The sequence below is a fragment of the Mytilus edulis genome, chromosome 2 (genome assembly GCF_963676685.1).
Source record: "Mytilus edulis chromosome 2, xbMytEdul2.2, whole genome shotgun sequence".
Classification (NCBI taxonomy): domain Eukaryota; kingdom Metazoa; phylum Mollusca; class Bivalvia; order Mytilida; family Mytilidae; genus Mytilus; species Mytilus edulis.
In genome coordinates this window covers 89,921,040-89,939,701 of record NC_092345.1, presented here as the reverse complement: position 1 = coordinate 89,939,701, position 18,662 = coordinate 89,921,040, and the positions used below count along the sequence as shown (strand labels likewise).

At 33.0% G+C, this 18,662-nt stretch overlaps 1 protein-coding gene across 1 annotated transcript; it reads left to right on the top strand.

Moving 5' to 3' along the window:
* Positions 1-16,337: 16,337 nt before the first annotated feature.
* LOC139510708 (galactoside alpha-(1,2)-fucosyltransferase 2-like) lies at positions 16,338-18,638 on the top strand. The gene is made up of 2 exons (XM_071297242.1): positions 16,338-16,475; positions 17,499-18,638. The coding sequence occupies exons 1-2, from the start codon at positions 16,433-16,435 to the stop codon at positions 18,449-18,451; spliced, it is 996 nt and encodes a 331-aa protein (XP_071153343.1). The 5' UTR covers positions 16,338-16,432; the 3' UTR covers positions 18,452-18,638.
* The last annotated feature ends 24 nt before the right edge of the window (positions 18,639-18,662 follow it).

Below are 18,662 nucleotides of genomic sequence, written 5' to 3'. Positions count from 1 at the left end.
AAATTTGAGCATACACGTAAATGACGAACTTTTCAAAATGAATGTGACAAATAATAGACTTAATTAACACTAAAATATATATTCGTAGTTCTTACAATTTCAGAAAAGGTTGAATACGTTTTGTATAGATTAACGGCTAATTTTTACTATGAAAACATGTACATTGATTTCTGTTAAAAGACATTTTTTTGTGTTATCTAAATCTTCAGAAATTTACTGCAATTAGAATTATTGTCTCTCCGTTTTTTATTTCAACTATAGGTTTTACATACGCAGTTACCTAAACTACAATAACTCTTGTTTGTACTGGTTCAGAAGGACCCTGAGAGTGTAAGAACAAGCCGCGAGGAAAGTAAGAACAAATCAACGTGGAAGTGTGATAGTTTTAATTCATTCTGAAACCAAACACCAAATCATTTCATTCAACAATTATTATGACAAAATGTATGCAAACAAATACACACGCATAGAAAATATAGTGTGACATCAACAATGGGTTTTCGTTAAGTCATTGACGACTTTCAAGGGTCAAAACAATTAACATTTCCTCAAGGGCAACATAGAAATGATATTTTTCTAATAACAGTTTTTGAGTGTCGAGGCCATTTCTTTTTAACACGAAGAGAATGTTAAATTGGCATATGCTACGAAATATAAAAAAAAATATATGAGTGAAATAATGAAATAGTAATTCGCTTTTGACAATCATATTTGTTCAACTTTGTCAAAATAAGCTAGGAAATATCGTTAAGTGTTAAAAGTAGCGATTAAAGTTTGTAAAATATGTTTGAAGCTCTTCTTCATTTAAAAGTACTTGTTTGGCTTTATAACTATTTTGATCTGAGCGTCACTGATGAGTCTTATGTAGAAGAAACGCGCGTCTGTCGTTTTAAATTATAATCCTGGTACCTTTGATAACTTGTAAGCTTTTTTTTAAATTTGAAGTTTCATATGACTTTAACCATAAGAGAAAAAAGGTCTAACAAAAATGCCTTTTGGATACATTTTGATACCAACTCTCGATATTTAATTTAAAAGAAATAATATACTCGCTGTATGCGATTTTATAAGTAAATGTAATAACTCGGGTTGATTTCAAGCAGTTTCCATTTTCACCTGTTTTGAGACTTAAAAGATATCACTTTTTTCATAAACTTTGATATGACCTTTTTTTGTGAAGATTTTTCATATTCATAATTTTTGTCGGAAAGTTTTGTTCTCAACCTGCCTGATTATATAGATGTGATAAGATATAACGCATACTCTTTTATATCTATTTGACAGGCTCGATGGATATGTGCGTTCAACTTAGTCACCAAACTTTAAATTATATAGTAAGAGGACATCATATATAAAGCAAAAAGTAAAATTGAAAGATTATGCTTGCCTCTTTTCATTCGTCGGTCTCAGTCAGAATTAAGCCGAATGAATGAAATGAATATGTCTTTCGTCAGAATAAGAGCACATTGGGTTTCCAATGATATATACATTGTTTGTTGAAAACACATCTTCTAAAAGATCTTTCAAACTTGGGGATACGCATCAACCTTTGATAGATTGCAGCTTAAAAACACGTTAGAAAACCATCGATAATCTGGCGTAAACATTTTTAGTCCTGGTATTTCTATTGATTTTGTTTACAACCACTGGGTCGATGTCATTGCTGCTGAAGTTTGGAAGGATATCCCATGCCAGTTGTCAGCACGCGTGTTTTGACATGAATGATCATTGATATAGTCATAATTATAAATCAACTATTTTTAAAATTTTAATTTTGAAATACAAATAAAATTGAGAATGGAAATGGGGAATGTGCCAAAGAGACAACAACACGACCATAAAGCAGACAACAGCAGAAGGTCACCAACAGGTCTTCAATGCAACGAGAAATTCTCGCACCCGGAGGCATCCTTCAGCTGGCCCCTAATCAAATATATACTGGTTCAGTGATAATGAACACCATACTAAACAAATTGTACACAAGAAACTAAAAGTTAAAATGATACAAGACTAACAAAGGCCAGAGGCTCCTGACTTGGGACAGGCGCAAAAATGCGGCGGGGTTAAACATGTTTGTGAGATCTCAACCCTCCCCCTATACCTCTAGCCAATGCAGAAAAGTAAACGCATAACAATACGCACATTAAAATTCAGTTCAAGAGAAGATTTATATTTGGCAAAATGTGAAAAAGGTTTCGTCCTTGATGCTCTCCAATTTCGTACTTTGTTTGACCTTTGCTACTTTTCATATTCTAACGTCACTGATAAGTAATTTTTTTGATAAACGCGCATCTGGCGTACCAACTTTCCATCCTAGTATCAATGATTGGTTCATCTATCAGCATTTTCTTTCTTTTGATATTAAGGTACAAATGTATATATTTTCGAATTCCGTATGTGTCATGCAAAGCTGCTAGTTAATGTTGAAAAGGGGATTGAAACCAATGCTATATAACTAAAATCAAAAGGTTTCTTTTGAAATTTAAAAAAAAAAAACAAACAAAAAACCAAGTGCATTAATATTTGTTCACCAGTGTTCGATTGGACTTAGTCTGACTGAATACAAGGTTTAAAAGGAAATGGCTTTTCATATTTTGAATTTTGTATTATCTATATTCCGGCATTTATGAAAATTGCAGTTACTGTTCTGTCCAGTTGTTAGAAGTTTCCTTTTCATTTAATTTTCCTTCCCTTATTGGAGATAATCCGTTTGCTCAAAAGCAATATTTCTCTCGTCTGGTTCAATTTTCGTTTGTGTTTTGGTTGGTCTCAGATATCAGTAAAATCTGTTTTCATTGCTTCAAAACTATCCAAAACCCAGGGTAAACAGTTATCCTATGATTCGATATTTGTTTGTTTTGTTTGTTTTTATAGGTCTCACGTGTAGAATATAAATTGGACAAATAAATTGGAAAACGTAACATTTCACATCAAGTCTCAGATATGAAGCAAACAAGTATCATTATTGCAGATTATATTTTTAAAAATAAAAAAGAAAAAAAGTTCACAGTTGTTCAATCAGAAAAAGCTAACATGAATATAAGTTTTATCTAATTTCAGGCCAAAAGAAAAATTTAAGTAACGATCTCCTCTCATCGGAACATTTATATACATTCATTGTTATTCATTTAACTATATTCGTTTAATATACATATTGACAACACAGACAACAGCTATCCAAGTAAATTTATGCATAATTTTCCTTCCAAATGTTAACATAACATACTGTTACGCACCATCTGGAAATCGTCTTGTAATCAATTAATTTACGACAATACAAACGGTAAGTTTATATATTAATTAGTGGTAGTGTTATGATTCAATACTGATTAAGAGCGACAATTAATGCTACTCTAGCTCTTTCATACAGAAAAGTTATCATACCAATAAACAAAAATGGTCTAAAGTTAAATTAGAAACTTAAAACTACAAATAATCACATACATAAAACAATGTTTAAAATTTAAAAACGCAATTTGTCTCGAAGATTGTCCCACAGTTTATTTTTTGCTTTGGATTTGATAAATCGGTGGGTCGTGATTTAAAAAAAGCAGAAGATTTTATTGTAGAAAATAATCGGCGGGCTCTTGATAAAGCCGAAGATTGAATAATTGATAATAATCGGCGGGGTCATGATTTCCAAAGTCGAAGATTTTATTATCGAAAATAATCGGCGGGGTCTTTATTTTTAAAAGCCGAAGATTTTAGGATTGATAATAAACGGCGGTGTCGTGAATTTCTAAAAGCCCTGAAGATTTATTTGTATCCATGTATTTTTAAGGGAAAAATTATAATGATTGGGGTTCACTGTGGCTTTCCATAGCTATATATTGTGTAAGGCATTTATTTGGTACAGCAACAATTGATTAAACAGCGACTTATTACTTGAAGGTGGCATCTTTCAGTTCGTGGGTTCAATGTAGATGTTGTACACGTTGCAACTTAGACAACGATATATATGTATTTTTCATTAATGATTTAAACATGTACTATTGCAAACAAAATTGGTTATGAGCTAATAAATGATCATTTGTAATCACTACATAAGTCAAACTAATGACCCTATTTCCAGAAAATAAGACCAGACAGAGTTAAGAAAATTCTCTTTTGTATCAAAGTGAACAAGCTTCTTGATTATATGCCGGCATAAGATGTCAAATGTAGTAAATCTGTTGTTTCGTGTCAGATGACATTATTCATAATATGTTATAGCTACATGCGTTTCCCAAATAGATTGTAAGAGAAGGATTTAGTTAAACTGCAACATAAAATAAGTTAATCCATATCTTTGTCCTTTCCGTGCAGAGCACCTTACCGGGTTTATAATAACTTGAGCAACACGACGGATGCCACATGTGGAGCAGGATCTACTTACCTTTCCGGAGCACCTGAAACCATCCCCAGTGTTTGGTGGTTTTCGTGTTGCTAAGTCTTTAGTTGTCTTTGTTGTGTCATGTATACTATTATTTGTCTGTTTGTCTTTTTCACTTTTAGCCATGACATTGTCAGTTTGTTTTTGATCTATGAGTTTTAATGTCCCTCTTGTATCTTTCGCCCCTCTTTCATGGATATCCATACTATTAAGACTGCTTTAAGATGTGTGTTCTGCACTTGATAAATACCTTGATAATGCTGCTATTATGTCCGTTTGTTTTGTTTAAACATCGTTGTCAATATTATGAAATTTGATTCAACTGTCATAAAAGTGAGAGGTTAAGCTAGCTATAAAACCAGGTTTAATCCACCATTTTCAACATGAGGAAACGCCTGTACCAAGCCAGGAATATGACAGTTGTCTATTTGTTTGATGTGTTTTAGTTTTTGATTTTGCCATTTGATTAGGGACTTTCCGTTTTGAATTTTCCTCGAAGTTCACTATTTTTTGTGATTTTCCATTTTTATGGACTTTTCAAATGCAATATTCTGTGATAAAATATCGGCTTGTGGCGTTTGGTCGTCTGTTAAATATTGTGTGATGCGTCTAGTGTGCTGTGTTTTGTGTCTGTGTGCTTGTCACCTCTCGCTTTCAGCACCGCTGGCTAACAGAAATGTGAAAAAGTGAGCAGTTTGTCAGTCTCATCCTGCCAGTACATAGCCTCTCCACATCAAGTCCTATGTAGTACCTCCCCGTGGTAACAAATGGATAATGAGCACCGAAAGGACTCAGGCATAACTACAAGGGCGACGGGAAGATGGGTCTCGTGAGCCTAGGAAAGCAGCCTGTCTAGGAGAAGGAAAATTCTGATTTTAAATCCCGGTTGGTGGTAACCGTTGTCCTTTCAAGACAACCACTCCAGCTATTGGACAAATAGTGGGGAGATCACTGTCCCAGCAGAAGATTGCTGCCAAGCGACAACGGTATAGGGCGTATGAGGGCAAACAATGCCCCACCGGCCAGTGACCCGTATGGGGAAGGCTACATTCTAGATACCTTAACAAAACCACCTGGAACCTTTAGGTAGGCTAATCCCCCGCTTAGAGGTTAAAACGGATTACAGAAACACGAAACGAAAATTTACAAACCTTGGATGAAAGAGAAAGAAGACCTTTACATAGAAGGAGAATGACGTTGGATGACTAAAATCGAAAGGAAGCTACACAACTGAGACTTTTGAACTCTAAATCAGCAACAAAGATAGGAACATGGAATGTGAGATCTATGTACATTCCAGGAAAAGCGCAAACCATCGACAATGAAATGAAGGCATATGAAATAGGCATACTAGAAATAGCGGAAGCAAGATGGAATGATGCAGGACAATCAAAACTAACATCAGGAGAAATGATTATATACTCTGGACATATGGAGGAGAACACACTCAACATTCTGAAGGAGTTGCCATTATGCTGTCAAAAGAAGCTCAGAAAATATTAATTGGATGGGAGCCAATAAGTGCAAGAATCATCATGGCAAAATTCAAGACCAGAAATAAAAGGATATCATTAAACATCAGCTATGCCCCTACAAATGGCGCAGAGGACAATATCAAGGAAGAATTCTATCGATTGCTGGAAAAAAAAACACCAGGAAATGTAGCTCCAAAGACATCACAATCTTAATGGGAGACCTACATGCTAAAGTAGGAAGCGACAACACCGGTTATGAACAAGTGATGGGAAGACATGGGCTAGGAGAAATGGAGAGCTCTTTGCCAACCACTGTGCAAATCACAATCTGGTCATCGGTGGAACAGGTTTCCCACACAAAAAATGTCATCTAGCAACATGGGTATCTCCAGACATGAACACTGAAAACCAAATAGATCATGTCTGCATCTCCAAGAAGTTTAGGAGAAGTTTACAAGATGTCCGAGTTAAAAGAGTAACTGACGCTGAAACTGAACATCACCTTATTGTAGCTAAAGTCAAATTGAAGCTGAAGAAACACCAAAATATTGAATCAACAGGAAAACTATTTAACTTATCAATGTTGGAAAACAAAACAAAGAAATCAGAATTCCAGATAGAGCTAAAAAAAATCGCTTCTCAATATTTCAGAATGCAGCAGAGGAAATAATTTCATTAGAAGATCACTGGCAAGAGATTAAAAATGCTTTCTCGGCAGCTTGCGAAACACCAGTTGCTTTAATAAATAGGAAACATCAGGGGAATGGATAACGCCAGAAACACTTCTAAAAATAGAAAAAAAGGAAAAATATAAAAAATATCCTGAACAACAGCAAAACAAGATCAGCAAAACAATCAGCTTCAAGAGAATATACTATATAGCTAACAAGGATGTCAGGAACAGGGCAAGGAGAGATAAGAGGGCATTTGTAGACAAACTGACAGCAGAAGCAGAAGAAGCAGCCAGAGCAAACAACATCAAAGCTCTGTATGACAACATAAAACTGCTAACAGGGAAATACCAGAAAGGAAGTAGACCAGTCAAAAGCAAAGAAGGGAAAACACTCAACACACATGAAGAGCAAAGGAAAAGATGGGTTGAGCATTTCAAGGATGTGCTAAACCAGGACCAACCTGTAAGAAAAGCTGACATCCCACCCTCGGAAGAGCTTTTGGCAGTAGACTGTAAAAGACCATCAACAGGAGAAATAAAGAAAACCGTAAAAATGCTAAAGAACAACAAAGCTCCAGGTCCTGGTAACATACCTGCAGAAGCACTGAAAGCAGACATTGAAACATCAACTCAAATGATATATGAGCTGTTTGCTGATGATGTAAAGATCAGAATTGGCAAAGCCAGATCTGCATTTAACATGATTGGGGCAATCTGGAAAGCACGAAATATCACGCTTAAGAACAAAATACGCTTGTTCAATTCAAACGTAAAAACCATACTATCAAATGGAGCTGAGACTTGGAAAACAACAAAAATCCTGCTTCATAAACTTCAAGTCCTCATTTACAACTGCCTCAGGCGCATCCTTAACATCAGATGACCTGAGAAGATATCAAACAAAGATCTTTGGGAAAAGACTAACCAATCCCCAGTTGATGAAGAGTTAAAAAAGAGAAAATGGCGAAGGATAGGACACAGACTGAGGAAGCCAAAAACTAACTTTACAAGGCAAGCCTTACAGTGGAACCCACAATGAAAGCGTAGCAGGGGCAGACCAAGATACACCTGGAGAAGGAATGTTGCAGCCGAGACGGAGAAAGAAAGGTACAAGTGGCACGATCTGGAGAGGCTAACAAAGAACAGAACAAGGTGGAGAAAAATTGTTAGTGTCCTATGCTCCACCAAGGGGCAACAGGATTAAGCAAGCAAGTATGGCGTTTAGGCCTATCTAGTTTCTCTTCTTAAATCATAGCGGCCAGATAGATAGAAACCAGCTGATAAAATTGATATCTGTTCTCAGTAGCTGGTAATAGATCTAGAAGGGGAGACCCAAAGGATCTATCATTGTATCTGTCCTTATAAACATGTTAAAACATAATTGTGTATATTTATCAAAAAGAGACTACAGTCCAATTTTTAGATGATAATTAGTTTTCTTTTATAATTTATAAATCACCGCAAAAAATGCATTTGTAAATTTGACAAAACATTAATATCATTTTATTCTATTTGAAAAATTCTTGTCAACTTTGGTACGTTCGGTTGAGATTAAAAATATAGATATATTTTTATATGTTGGTAAAACCACGTCTAGTAAAAATCCTTACAATTGCTCTTGGTTTTACAAAATTGAACCAAACCATATTTCTTTATAATAATGAATTATCTGAATCAGCGATATATTTTAATATCAAAAAGCTTTAAATTAAAAATAAAACAGAATGAAACCATTAGATACAATCATATTTTTCGTTCATTAAAATAAAAGACCCCTTAAATATTCAGTTTTTGCATCAAATGTGCTATTCAGTTTGGTTAAAATATAGGCCGATCATTATTATATTTGCAATTGAAAATTAATTTAAAACCCCGATATACATTAACTTAACCAGACCACTATTCCATGTGTTGTATTGCTTGTATTGATTTGCTACAACGACAATATCAATTTATATAAAGTGCAATAAATTAAAAAAAAAAATTGATTATTTGAAGAGTCAGGAGAAACGTTTTTTGGAGAAGAGATTAAACTAAATAAGAGTCAACTACATTAAACAATGACAAAATCATTGTGCACTAAATAATCTCTGTTATAGGAACGTTACTACACGTGTTCTTTGAATTATCAAATATAATAAACGTGGGAGTTGCACCTGCCTTCTATTAGCACTAGATACCAGTGTACATGAATATATGACTATGTCAATAGGCAAACAGCAGAAGGAGAAAACGTGGGCTAAGAATAAAAACTAAAGTTAATATATGAAATAAGCATCCTACTATGGCGTTATTTCAAACGTGTTGAGTGCACGACAGTGATAAGATACAAATATATTATATCATCAAGCTCACAAGAGACGCCTTAAATAAAATAGTTTAAAAGGTCAGATGAATTACAAAGTTGAAGCTCATCTCAGCTGACAGTATTCATAATATATTAATGTTTTCCAAATAGATCGTAGAAGAAGGCTCTTAAGTTTCCCCACAACCCAAGAAAATTAGTCAGTAAGGCTATCAAATTACAGAATAGAAAGTTTCGAATTTCTTTCTTCCAAAATTTTTGAATTATTTTTAAGTACAACTTCGTGATGATAGTGATCCTTTTATTAGCTCACCTGACCTAAAAGGTCAAGCGAGCTTTTCTCATCACTTGGCGCCCGTCGTTCGTCGTCGTCTGTCGTCCGTCGTCCGTCGTCGTTAACTTGCACAAAAATCTTCTCCTCTGAAACAACTAGGCTAAATTTAACCTAACTTGGCCACAATCATCATTAGGGTATCTAGTTTGAAAAATATGTCCGATGACCTAGCTAACCAACCAAGATGGCCTCCATGGCTAAAAATAGAACATTGGGGTTAAAATGTATATTTTGGTTTATATCTTTAAAACCAAAGCATTTAAAGCAAATCTAACACTCGGTAAAATTGTTCAACAGGTCAAGATCTATCTGCCCTGAAATTTTCAGACGAATTCGACAACCCGTTGTTGGGTTGCAGCCCCTGAATTGGTAATTTTAAGAACATTTTTGCAGTTATTTGTTATATTATCTTGAATATTATTATAGATAGAGATAAACTGTAAACAGCAATGATGTTCAGCAAAGTAAGATCTACAAAAAATTCAAATGACCAAAATTGTCAGTTGACCCCTTAAGGAGTTATTGCCCTTTATAGTCAATTTGTAACATTTTTTTTGTAAATTTTTGTATTTTTTTTATAAAAATCTTCTGCTCTGAAACTACTAAGACAAATTTAACCAAACTTGTCCACAATCATTATTAGGGTATATGTTCGATGACCCCGCCTGCGAACCAAGATGGCCGACATGGCTAAAAATAGTACATAGGGTAAAATGCCGTTTTTGACTCATATCTCAGAAACCAAAGCATTTAGAGCAAATTTGACGAGAATAAATTTGTTCAATTGACCAAGGTCTTTCTGCCCTTAATTTTTCAGACCAATGAGGCAACCCGTTGTTGTTTTTCTAATTTTAAGAAAATTTGAAGCTTTTGGTCATCATCTTGAATATTATTATAGATAGAGATAAACTGTAAACAGCAATAATGTATAGCAAAGTAAGAACTACAAATGAGTCATCATGATCAAAATGGCCAATTGACCACTGAAGGAGTTATTGCCCCTTATAGTAAATTTTTAACAATTCTCATCAATTTTGTAAATATTTTAACTACTAGGCCAAGTTCATTTTAGATAGAGATAATTGTAAGCAGCAAAAATGTAAAGTAAGATCTACAAACACATCACGATCACCAAAACACAATATTGTCATGAATCCATATGTGTCCTTAGTTTATGATATGCACATAGACCAAGGTGAGTGATACAGGCTCTTTAGAGCCTCTAGTTCCATATATTTGTCCTTTCATAGCTGGACAGAAATATCAAACCACAATACTAAGACTGCTAAGGTTGTTTTCTGCATTTGATAAAAAGTCTTCATATTGCTGCATTTCACTGCCGACCACATGATATTTTCTTTGACAAATTATCAGCAAGTTATACCTTTAAGATAGATAAAAAGTAGCAGATATAATAATAAGCGTTTTTAGTATCTAGTATGACATATAGAAGAAAAGGCAACAGTACTGTACAGCTGTTCAAAAGTCGTAAAAAGATTGAGAGAAACAAATCCGGGTTACAAACTAAATCCGAGGGAAACACCGAAACGAAACCACAGAACAACGAAGTGCATAAAAAAAGCGACAATGCAACATACATAGAAACAAACTATTAGATCATAACTGCCATATTCGTTTACTTGGTACAGGACATTTTAAAAAGAATGGTGGCTTGAGCATGGTTTTACAGCTAGCAAAACCTCATAGAAGGGGATATCCCAAGGGTTTATCCTAGTGTCCGTCCTTATGAACATGTTATTACATGATATTTTTTATCTATCAAAAAGGGATTACAGAACAAGTATTCATATGTTAGTTTTCTCTCTTTTTGTAGCCCTGGTTATGATTCTTTAATTTCAAAATAGGGATCTGAGTCACCTAAACTAATACATTTGGTTCCTGGTGAATGAAATGTAAGCAAATACGAATGAATCTAAAATTTTGGATATTGATTAAACCACAGTTACTAAGTACTGTGTAACACGAATTTGTTTTCTCTTCATGGATTAATGACTCTTGAACACCGATATACTGCTGTTGCCTTTATGTATTGACACGTATTGAGTTCTTTTCTAAAACTTAACTTTTCACAAACGTTAATTTATAAAGTTTGCCTATAAAACATTTAAAACTGGCATAGCAAGTTATTCCTGCGACTTAATCTCTGAGGATACTTATAAGATAAGAAAACGAAATAACTAGACATGATAATGATTACTTATCTTGACATTAGAAAAAATATTACACTAATATCCAAATATAAAGCTTATCTTTTATACAAAAAAGGAAACAAAGTAAGACATTTACACTTTTTTTTAAACAGGAACTCTTATTCTACCTTAATAAAACAGTTGTTCAGATTTTGATACAAAAATTATCAATGTATATGTTTTCATAATTTGCTTAATAGCAAGAAAGTAAACATTAAAATTACAAAAAAGGGAAACATTGTTCACTCCAAATGCCGAATTATTGTATGCACGTGTGTAATATCGCGTTCGGCAATATACGAACCTTTTTATATTAAGGGTAGACTGCTGATTTTATCAATAGTTAGGAAATTTAAAAAATGCCAATGTAAAGAACATGTTTTGCATTTTTCGTAAGTGGTATCATGCATAAGGCTTACAACGATTTTCTAAGAGTAAATTTAAATGCACTTCCTGCTTTCGTAGAAACATTTTAACTGAAAAATGCCAACAACATTTTGTCAAAAACATTTGATTAATTAGATATTAGAAGGTGTGATATGAATGCCAATAAGACAACTCATCCAAATCACAATTTGTAAAAGTAAACCATTATAGGTCAAAGTATGGTTTTCAGCACGAAGCCTTGCCTCGCACCGAACAGCAAGCTGTAAGAGGCCACATAAATTACTAGTGTTGAACCATTCAAATGGGAAAAACGATAAACGAGAAACACTTATGAACCACATTAGACGATAAATGGATAACCCGTGTTACGAGAGAGCAATATTTCTTGCAGGTAAAAAAACACCCTGGTAGATTTCAAAAACGAACAGGCTAATGCCGCTACAAGTCTGCACTCGCACCCGCAAAGTGTAGAGAGATTACTATAAGTTGTTATAACTTCTTTCCAAATCCACTATGAATAAATATGTTTATTATAAAGACTATATGTACACATCTTTTGAATTTATATAATTTTTAAATCACCGAAAAGATTGCATTGGTAAATCCATGTAAACAAATTGATATCATTCTATTCGGTTTAAAAGATTCTTGTCAAGTTGTCTACGTTCATGTGACTTTTAAAAATAGGAAAATGTGTTGAAAACGTTCAATAGAATACTCCTCTCTATTTGTCCAAAAAACAATGACAAAGGATGAATATTTCGGGTGACAATCTTTATAGAAGTAACGTGTTTAAAAACATATAATTGTGTAAGTGATAGAAAAGCAGCATTTTAACATCATCAGAACTGGGTAAGGCCTATTTGTTTAAAGATTTAGAACCTATGACTACTTTGGTTACTCTTTCCACTATGTATAGCTTTGTAAATTATATACAATATTTATATTTTTGCTATTATATATAATGGAGGTTATTTCCTTCAATGGATATAATTAATACCGGTTACTATTACAAGTAATAATTCTTTACTCAGATAAGTTATTTGACGGTATCAAAGCTAGCGCTTATGAACTGATGGCCCGAAATTATACATCCATCAAAAAGCACATTTTTTTAATGCTTACCTTATGCAAAATTGATTCCTCGAACAAATTGTAATTTAAACATGTTAAAGGTTGCATGCATATGAAACCAGTGCGTTTGAATTATTGTTCACCAAGACAATTGTGTATATATCAGTGATGTTTTAAGCAAAATTGAACCTTTGATAATAATTTATCTGAACCAGTCATATCTCTTAATATCAAAAGGTTTAAATAAAAAATAAAACAAGATGTAACCATTAGATAAAATCATATCTTTCGTTTATTGAAATAAAACTATCCATAAATATTTCGTTTTTACATCAAATATGCTTATTAGTTAGGTTAAAATAAAGATCATTTATATATTTGCAATGAAAAATCAAGATAGAATCCCGATACAACTTAACTTTACCAGAATTTGTTTTTCATGTTTTGTATTGCTTGTAACTACAATTTCAATTTATAAAACGTGCAATGAATTCAAAGTATTATTTGATCATTTTAGCATTTTAAAAGAGTCAAGGGAAATGAATTTTAGAGCAGATCCTAAATCATGGTCAAATACATTAAATTATGACAAAATAATTGTACTAAATAATCTTTGTCGTGTCAACGTAACTACACGTGTTCTCTGAAGAATCTATTACAATAAATGTGTGATACATTAAACTCGTGAGACGCATTTGTCTTCTATTAGCACAAGATACTAGTGTAAATGAGTATATGAATATTTTAATAGCGAAAAAAAAACCAACCAATAAACAAACGTGGGCTTACGATAGAAACTAAAGTTAATATCTAAAATCTACATTCTAATATGGCGTTAATTGAAAGTGAGTGTACACCAGTGATAATATACGAATATATAGGTATGATGCTGTTTGAAAATGATGTTAGTAACTAGTTTACGAGCATTGTTAATAACTTACTGAATCAATACTAATAATGTGTTCCACTGAATAAGAAAAACTGATGTGGTTTTAGTGGAGATTTTTCGACTGTTGATTCTTTGTTCATTTTCTTTCAAGTCTTGAAGTATAATACAAAAATGTTAAGTTATGCATTTGTGAACTTCGAAAAGGTTTCTGATACTGTATGTCAATAAAATAACTTATACCCCAAACGCACGTTAAGTCTGATAAAGTTCACCAGAGAGGCTCAAATAAAACGATCTAATAGGTCAAGTTCGTAGTGGAAGAGAATGGAGGACCAAAAACTCAGAAAGGTTTTGCCAAATATAGCTAAGTTAATCATTCCATGTGGTTTTAAAACCCTTATCATTTTGAACTTTTTTTCACGTCTACACAGACATATGCTTCCTTATATCACATTATCCTTTATAGAAAAATATTTGGAAAACTGAAAATCGTTTTTTGATTTGATTTTAAACATATTTTATTCATTAAGATATGAAAAGGATTGAGCAACAGGCACAGCCTATAAAAGCTCTCTCCATATTACATGTTCAAGGTATAATTCAATTATAGCAACTGTATTTAAAATAATGCAATATAGTGGAACATGCATGCTACTTATGAGCACACACGAGCAAATGTATGTTTACAGTGTTACTTACTAAATGCAAAATATATTTAAGTATATAGGCAATTATTCATCATGTATTCAAGAACCTTGAAACATCCAAATATCCTTTATAAGTCATTAGAAATATATACATGGCTTAAAAGAGACACTAAGCTTGCTTAGTGGATAAAATGAATTAATGTTTAAGTGGAGGAGAGAAAAAAAACCTAAATGAAACAAAAAATAAGTAAGTTTCAAACAAAACGTTGAGTGTCACTGATATATTTATGAACAGATTTAAAAATAGCAATATTCATATCATATGAAAATAATCTGTTTCAAAAAGTAATAATTCAATATTTTTATCAGCAATGGAGTTAATGGAATCAAGAAGGATTTGTCTAACATCATTGTACTTAGGGCAAATGAAAAAGAAATGTTCGTTATCCTCAACAGGGTGATTACAGTTTGCACAAAAAGTGTTCTTGGATAAGAACTGATTAAACAGATGAGATTTTAGGTTGCTAGCATTATTTCTGAGTTGACAATGACTTATATATAGTTTCCTTATCCCATAGTTGAAAGGTTTAAATATATCATCAGTCCTATAAAACTTTTCCATTCCACTTCTAAATATACCCAAACTTGGGGATTTTTGGAAACTCAAAGGAAGACTATTCCAAAGTCTTATAGTGGAAGGAATAAAACTATTAAAATAAGAGCTAGTTCTAGCAAGAGGCGGATGAAAAGTGTTATTTTCATTCCTTAAAGTATAAGGGGTTTGTCTGAGAAGATATGGCTGGACTAACTCATATAAGTATGCAGGTATAATATTTTATAGAATAGTATAAGCTTATGTTTATTTCGTCTATGCTCCAGAGTTTCTAAACCTAATTCAATATAAAGTTTTTGTCTGGAGGAATTACGTCGTAAACCTGTAATAATTCTAGCGGCTTCTATCTGAATATTTTCAAGAAGCTCAGACTCGTGCTGGGAGCAATTGGCCCATACAACATCACCATACTCTAATATAGGTCGAATAAAAGCATAATAAATACGTATAAGTGAACTCCTATCTAATAAATGTTTAACTTGACGAAGCACAGATAGACGAGAGCATGCTTTTTTATAAATAATATCAATATGTGAGTTCCATGAAGCTGATGACTGAAATGTTATCCCAAGATGACAGTGAATATTTATTTTCTCAACCTCTTCCCCATTTATCTAAAAAAAAATACAGGTGGGTGATCCCTTTCCCTTCTAGTAAATACAATATTTTTAATTTTCTTAGAGTTTAATTGAACAGCCCATGATTTTGCCCAATTTGAGATAACATCCAAGTCATCAGTCAAAAAAGCAGCTGCTACAGCAGGATCATCATCTACTTTAACAAATAAAGAGGTGTCATCTGCAAAAAGTCTAATATTATTAGAAATGTCATTTACTATATCATTTATATAAATAAGAAACAGAAAGGGTCCTAAAACTGATTCCTTGGGGACACCTGCATGTATACTTCTTAGAGTTGACGAAAATCGTTTTTCGACATGTATTGCATATCGAAGTATGATTATCAATTGTCGACGAAAATCAGTTAACTTTGAATACTTAAAATGTTTGCAAAGATAAATGATAAAGAAGAATATCAACAAACAGGAATTATTACCTGATGATGTACAAACCATAACGAAAGCTAATTGTAACTAATGTCGGCACTTACTGAACATTTTCTCTCTTTGATTAAATTAATGATTAGGTAGGGTGCAGCGGCGTGAAGTCATTCGTGGGCAAGGATTCTCTTATCCCAGAAATAGATTACTTTGGCCGTAACTAGTATCACCATCCAAGTAATCAGGCTTGTGTAGACGAAACGCGCGTCCTGCATATTAAAGTATAAGTAACGTACCTTTGAAAAATATTAACACCACTGGGTCGATGCCACTGCTGGTGGACGTTTCCCCACCAGTCTGGAGCACCTAATAAAGACATTTGTTAATAAATATGTTCATGTGGAAATGCTATAATATATTCCTTATTTAGATGCAAAGGCGATATTCAATACCATGAGAATAATACAACGGTGTTTTAGGAAAACACTCCTCAAAAGTAAGTAGTTAATACATGTTCAAGTTAAATCCCGCCTTACTATAAATTGTTTACCGATTATAGTAAAATTAAGAAAAGATTTATTTAGAACCGTATTTGTCTTTGAAATCATGTTGTGCATAGGAAATCATATGTAGTTTTTTTTTCAGTAGAACTAAAGCACTGGTTTCATTTATTATTAAATTGAAACAATTGACACATACTATTCCGAAGTCATCATTCCAAAAAATATTATTTAGTCTATATAAAAAAACCCTGATCTGTTAAATACAACTAAACCACCGTATGACCATTAAAGGGTGTCACTATCACAAATGGCATCTAAAGCATTAGAAAATCAAAATAATAGTTTATGGTCTTTATCCTTAAACACACACAATAGGCGGGAAAAAATGGATTTTATTCAACAATAACGTTTATAAAAAAAAGAAATTCCCGGAATTGGACTGAGACACTCATTTGTTATACATTACCTTCTAACAGTTTACTGGTTCACAACGAATGATGCTATGTCCGATTAAAGACATTTTAAAAACACTAAAATGAAACAATTTAGAGAATTTAACATTCTTAATTTTGTTTTTAATTTTGCTTTATGATTTTACCTATTTTGCATTATGGTATTTGATCCTATACAATAAAGAAAAAATAATAATAATTTGTAAGCGTGTATTCAATCATGGTTTTTTTCTGTCTTTAATTAAACTATTCTTATTTTTGATTTCACTAAAGACAATCTCAGTATTAACAACTGTCTTTGAATCTTCGACGTTCAATTTTGTTTATATCAAAATATAACAAGGAAAATAATTGCAGTAGTGAACTTCATTCTATATATCTTTATTTCGTTCGTAGTATTTGATGATTTTTTTAAAGTCCTGTAGGGAAAGCATGCGGGTGAAATATGAATGGACTGTTTATATAGTTATTAAGACAAAAGATATAAGAAGATGTGTGGTATATTTATATATATTTATTAGTTTGTTATCTTTTAAACAAGTGTCACTTTTCAATATTTTTCAGTGTTAATTTTCCTTCTTTGTGGCATCACATTCCTGATTTTCATTGCTGTAATGCTAAACATAGTGTTAATGCAGAAGGCAGATTTACTGGGTCGCCAACAAAATCCTCTAATAGTATATAAAAGATCGCACGTAGTATGTGTTGTTGCAAGGGCTAGAATGGGAAATAACATGTTTCAATTTGCCGCTGCCCTAGGAATAGCAAGATCTAAAAGAATGATACCCGTCATTACTGAATATTTCCCTCTTAGAAAAATATTCAAACTAACTGTCAGTGTGGTTCCATTTAACAGTGGCATTTGTGACAGTAGTCGCATTATTACAAGAGTAGAACAAAAACCATCTAGTTATGACAAAGAACTAGTCAATTTTACAAATTCTCATGACGTGCGTTTGGTGTCATATCTAGGATCATATTTGTATTTTGACAAATACAGCAGTGAACTCAGGAAGCAGTTTTTATTTCAGGACAATATTCAATCGGAAGCAAACAAAACGATGGAAGGTATACTCAATAGATTAAAAATCATTACTCGACGAAAGGTGACTTTAATCGGGGTTCATGTTCGTCGAGGAGATTATGTAAAAAACAATGAAGGGTACTTACCGGCAACAAGAGAGTACCTTTATCAAGCGGTTGAGTGGTATGAGTTAAGGTACACAAATGTCTACTTCATTGTAGCATCTGGTGGAATTGATTGGACAAAAAATAATATGCCAACTCATATTAAAGTCGCATATTTAGAAGGACATAGTCCGGCGGTTGACATGGCAACTGTATCCATGTGCGATCATTTCATATCGACTGTAGGTACATTTAGTTGGTGGTGTGGATGGCTTACAGGTGGAAATGTTTTGTATTACAAATGGCCATGTAAAGAAGGAAGTCTAGTTCGTGCAATGTACAGTTCAAATTATTCAGATTTCTTCTATCCCCACTGGATTGGATTGTGATTCTATATCAGTCATATGACCTTTACTTTCGAATGTATTAAATATCTATAAAACGCCATAAGTCATCCTGTTGCATAAATTCTGCCATCTGCAAAGTGCTGTTCAACTCTTCTGTATATGATAAAAAAAAATGCAGTCAATATCAAGTGGTAGAAAGAAATGTTTCAAAATGATAAAAGTTATAAGTTTAAAAGAGGGACGAAAGATACCA

Excerpts from the sequence above, each read along its gene's own strand:
- LOC139510708 (XM_071297242.1), top strand. The coding sequence starts at position 16,433 with ATGAGAATAATACAACGGTGTTTTAGGAAAACACTCCTCAAAA. Across the intron at positions 16,476-17,498 it reads TAGGAAAACACTCCTCAAAA|TGTTAATTTTCCTTCTTTGT; the intron begins GTAAGTAGTTAA and ends AATATTTTTCAG.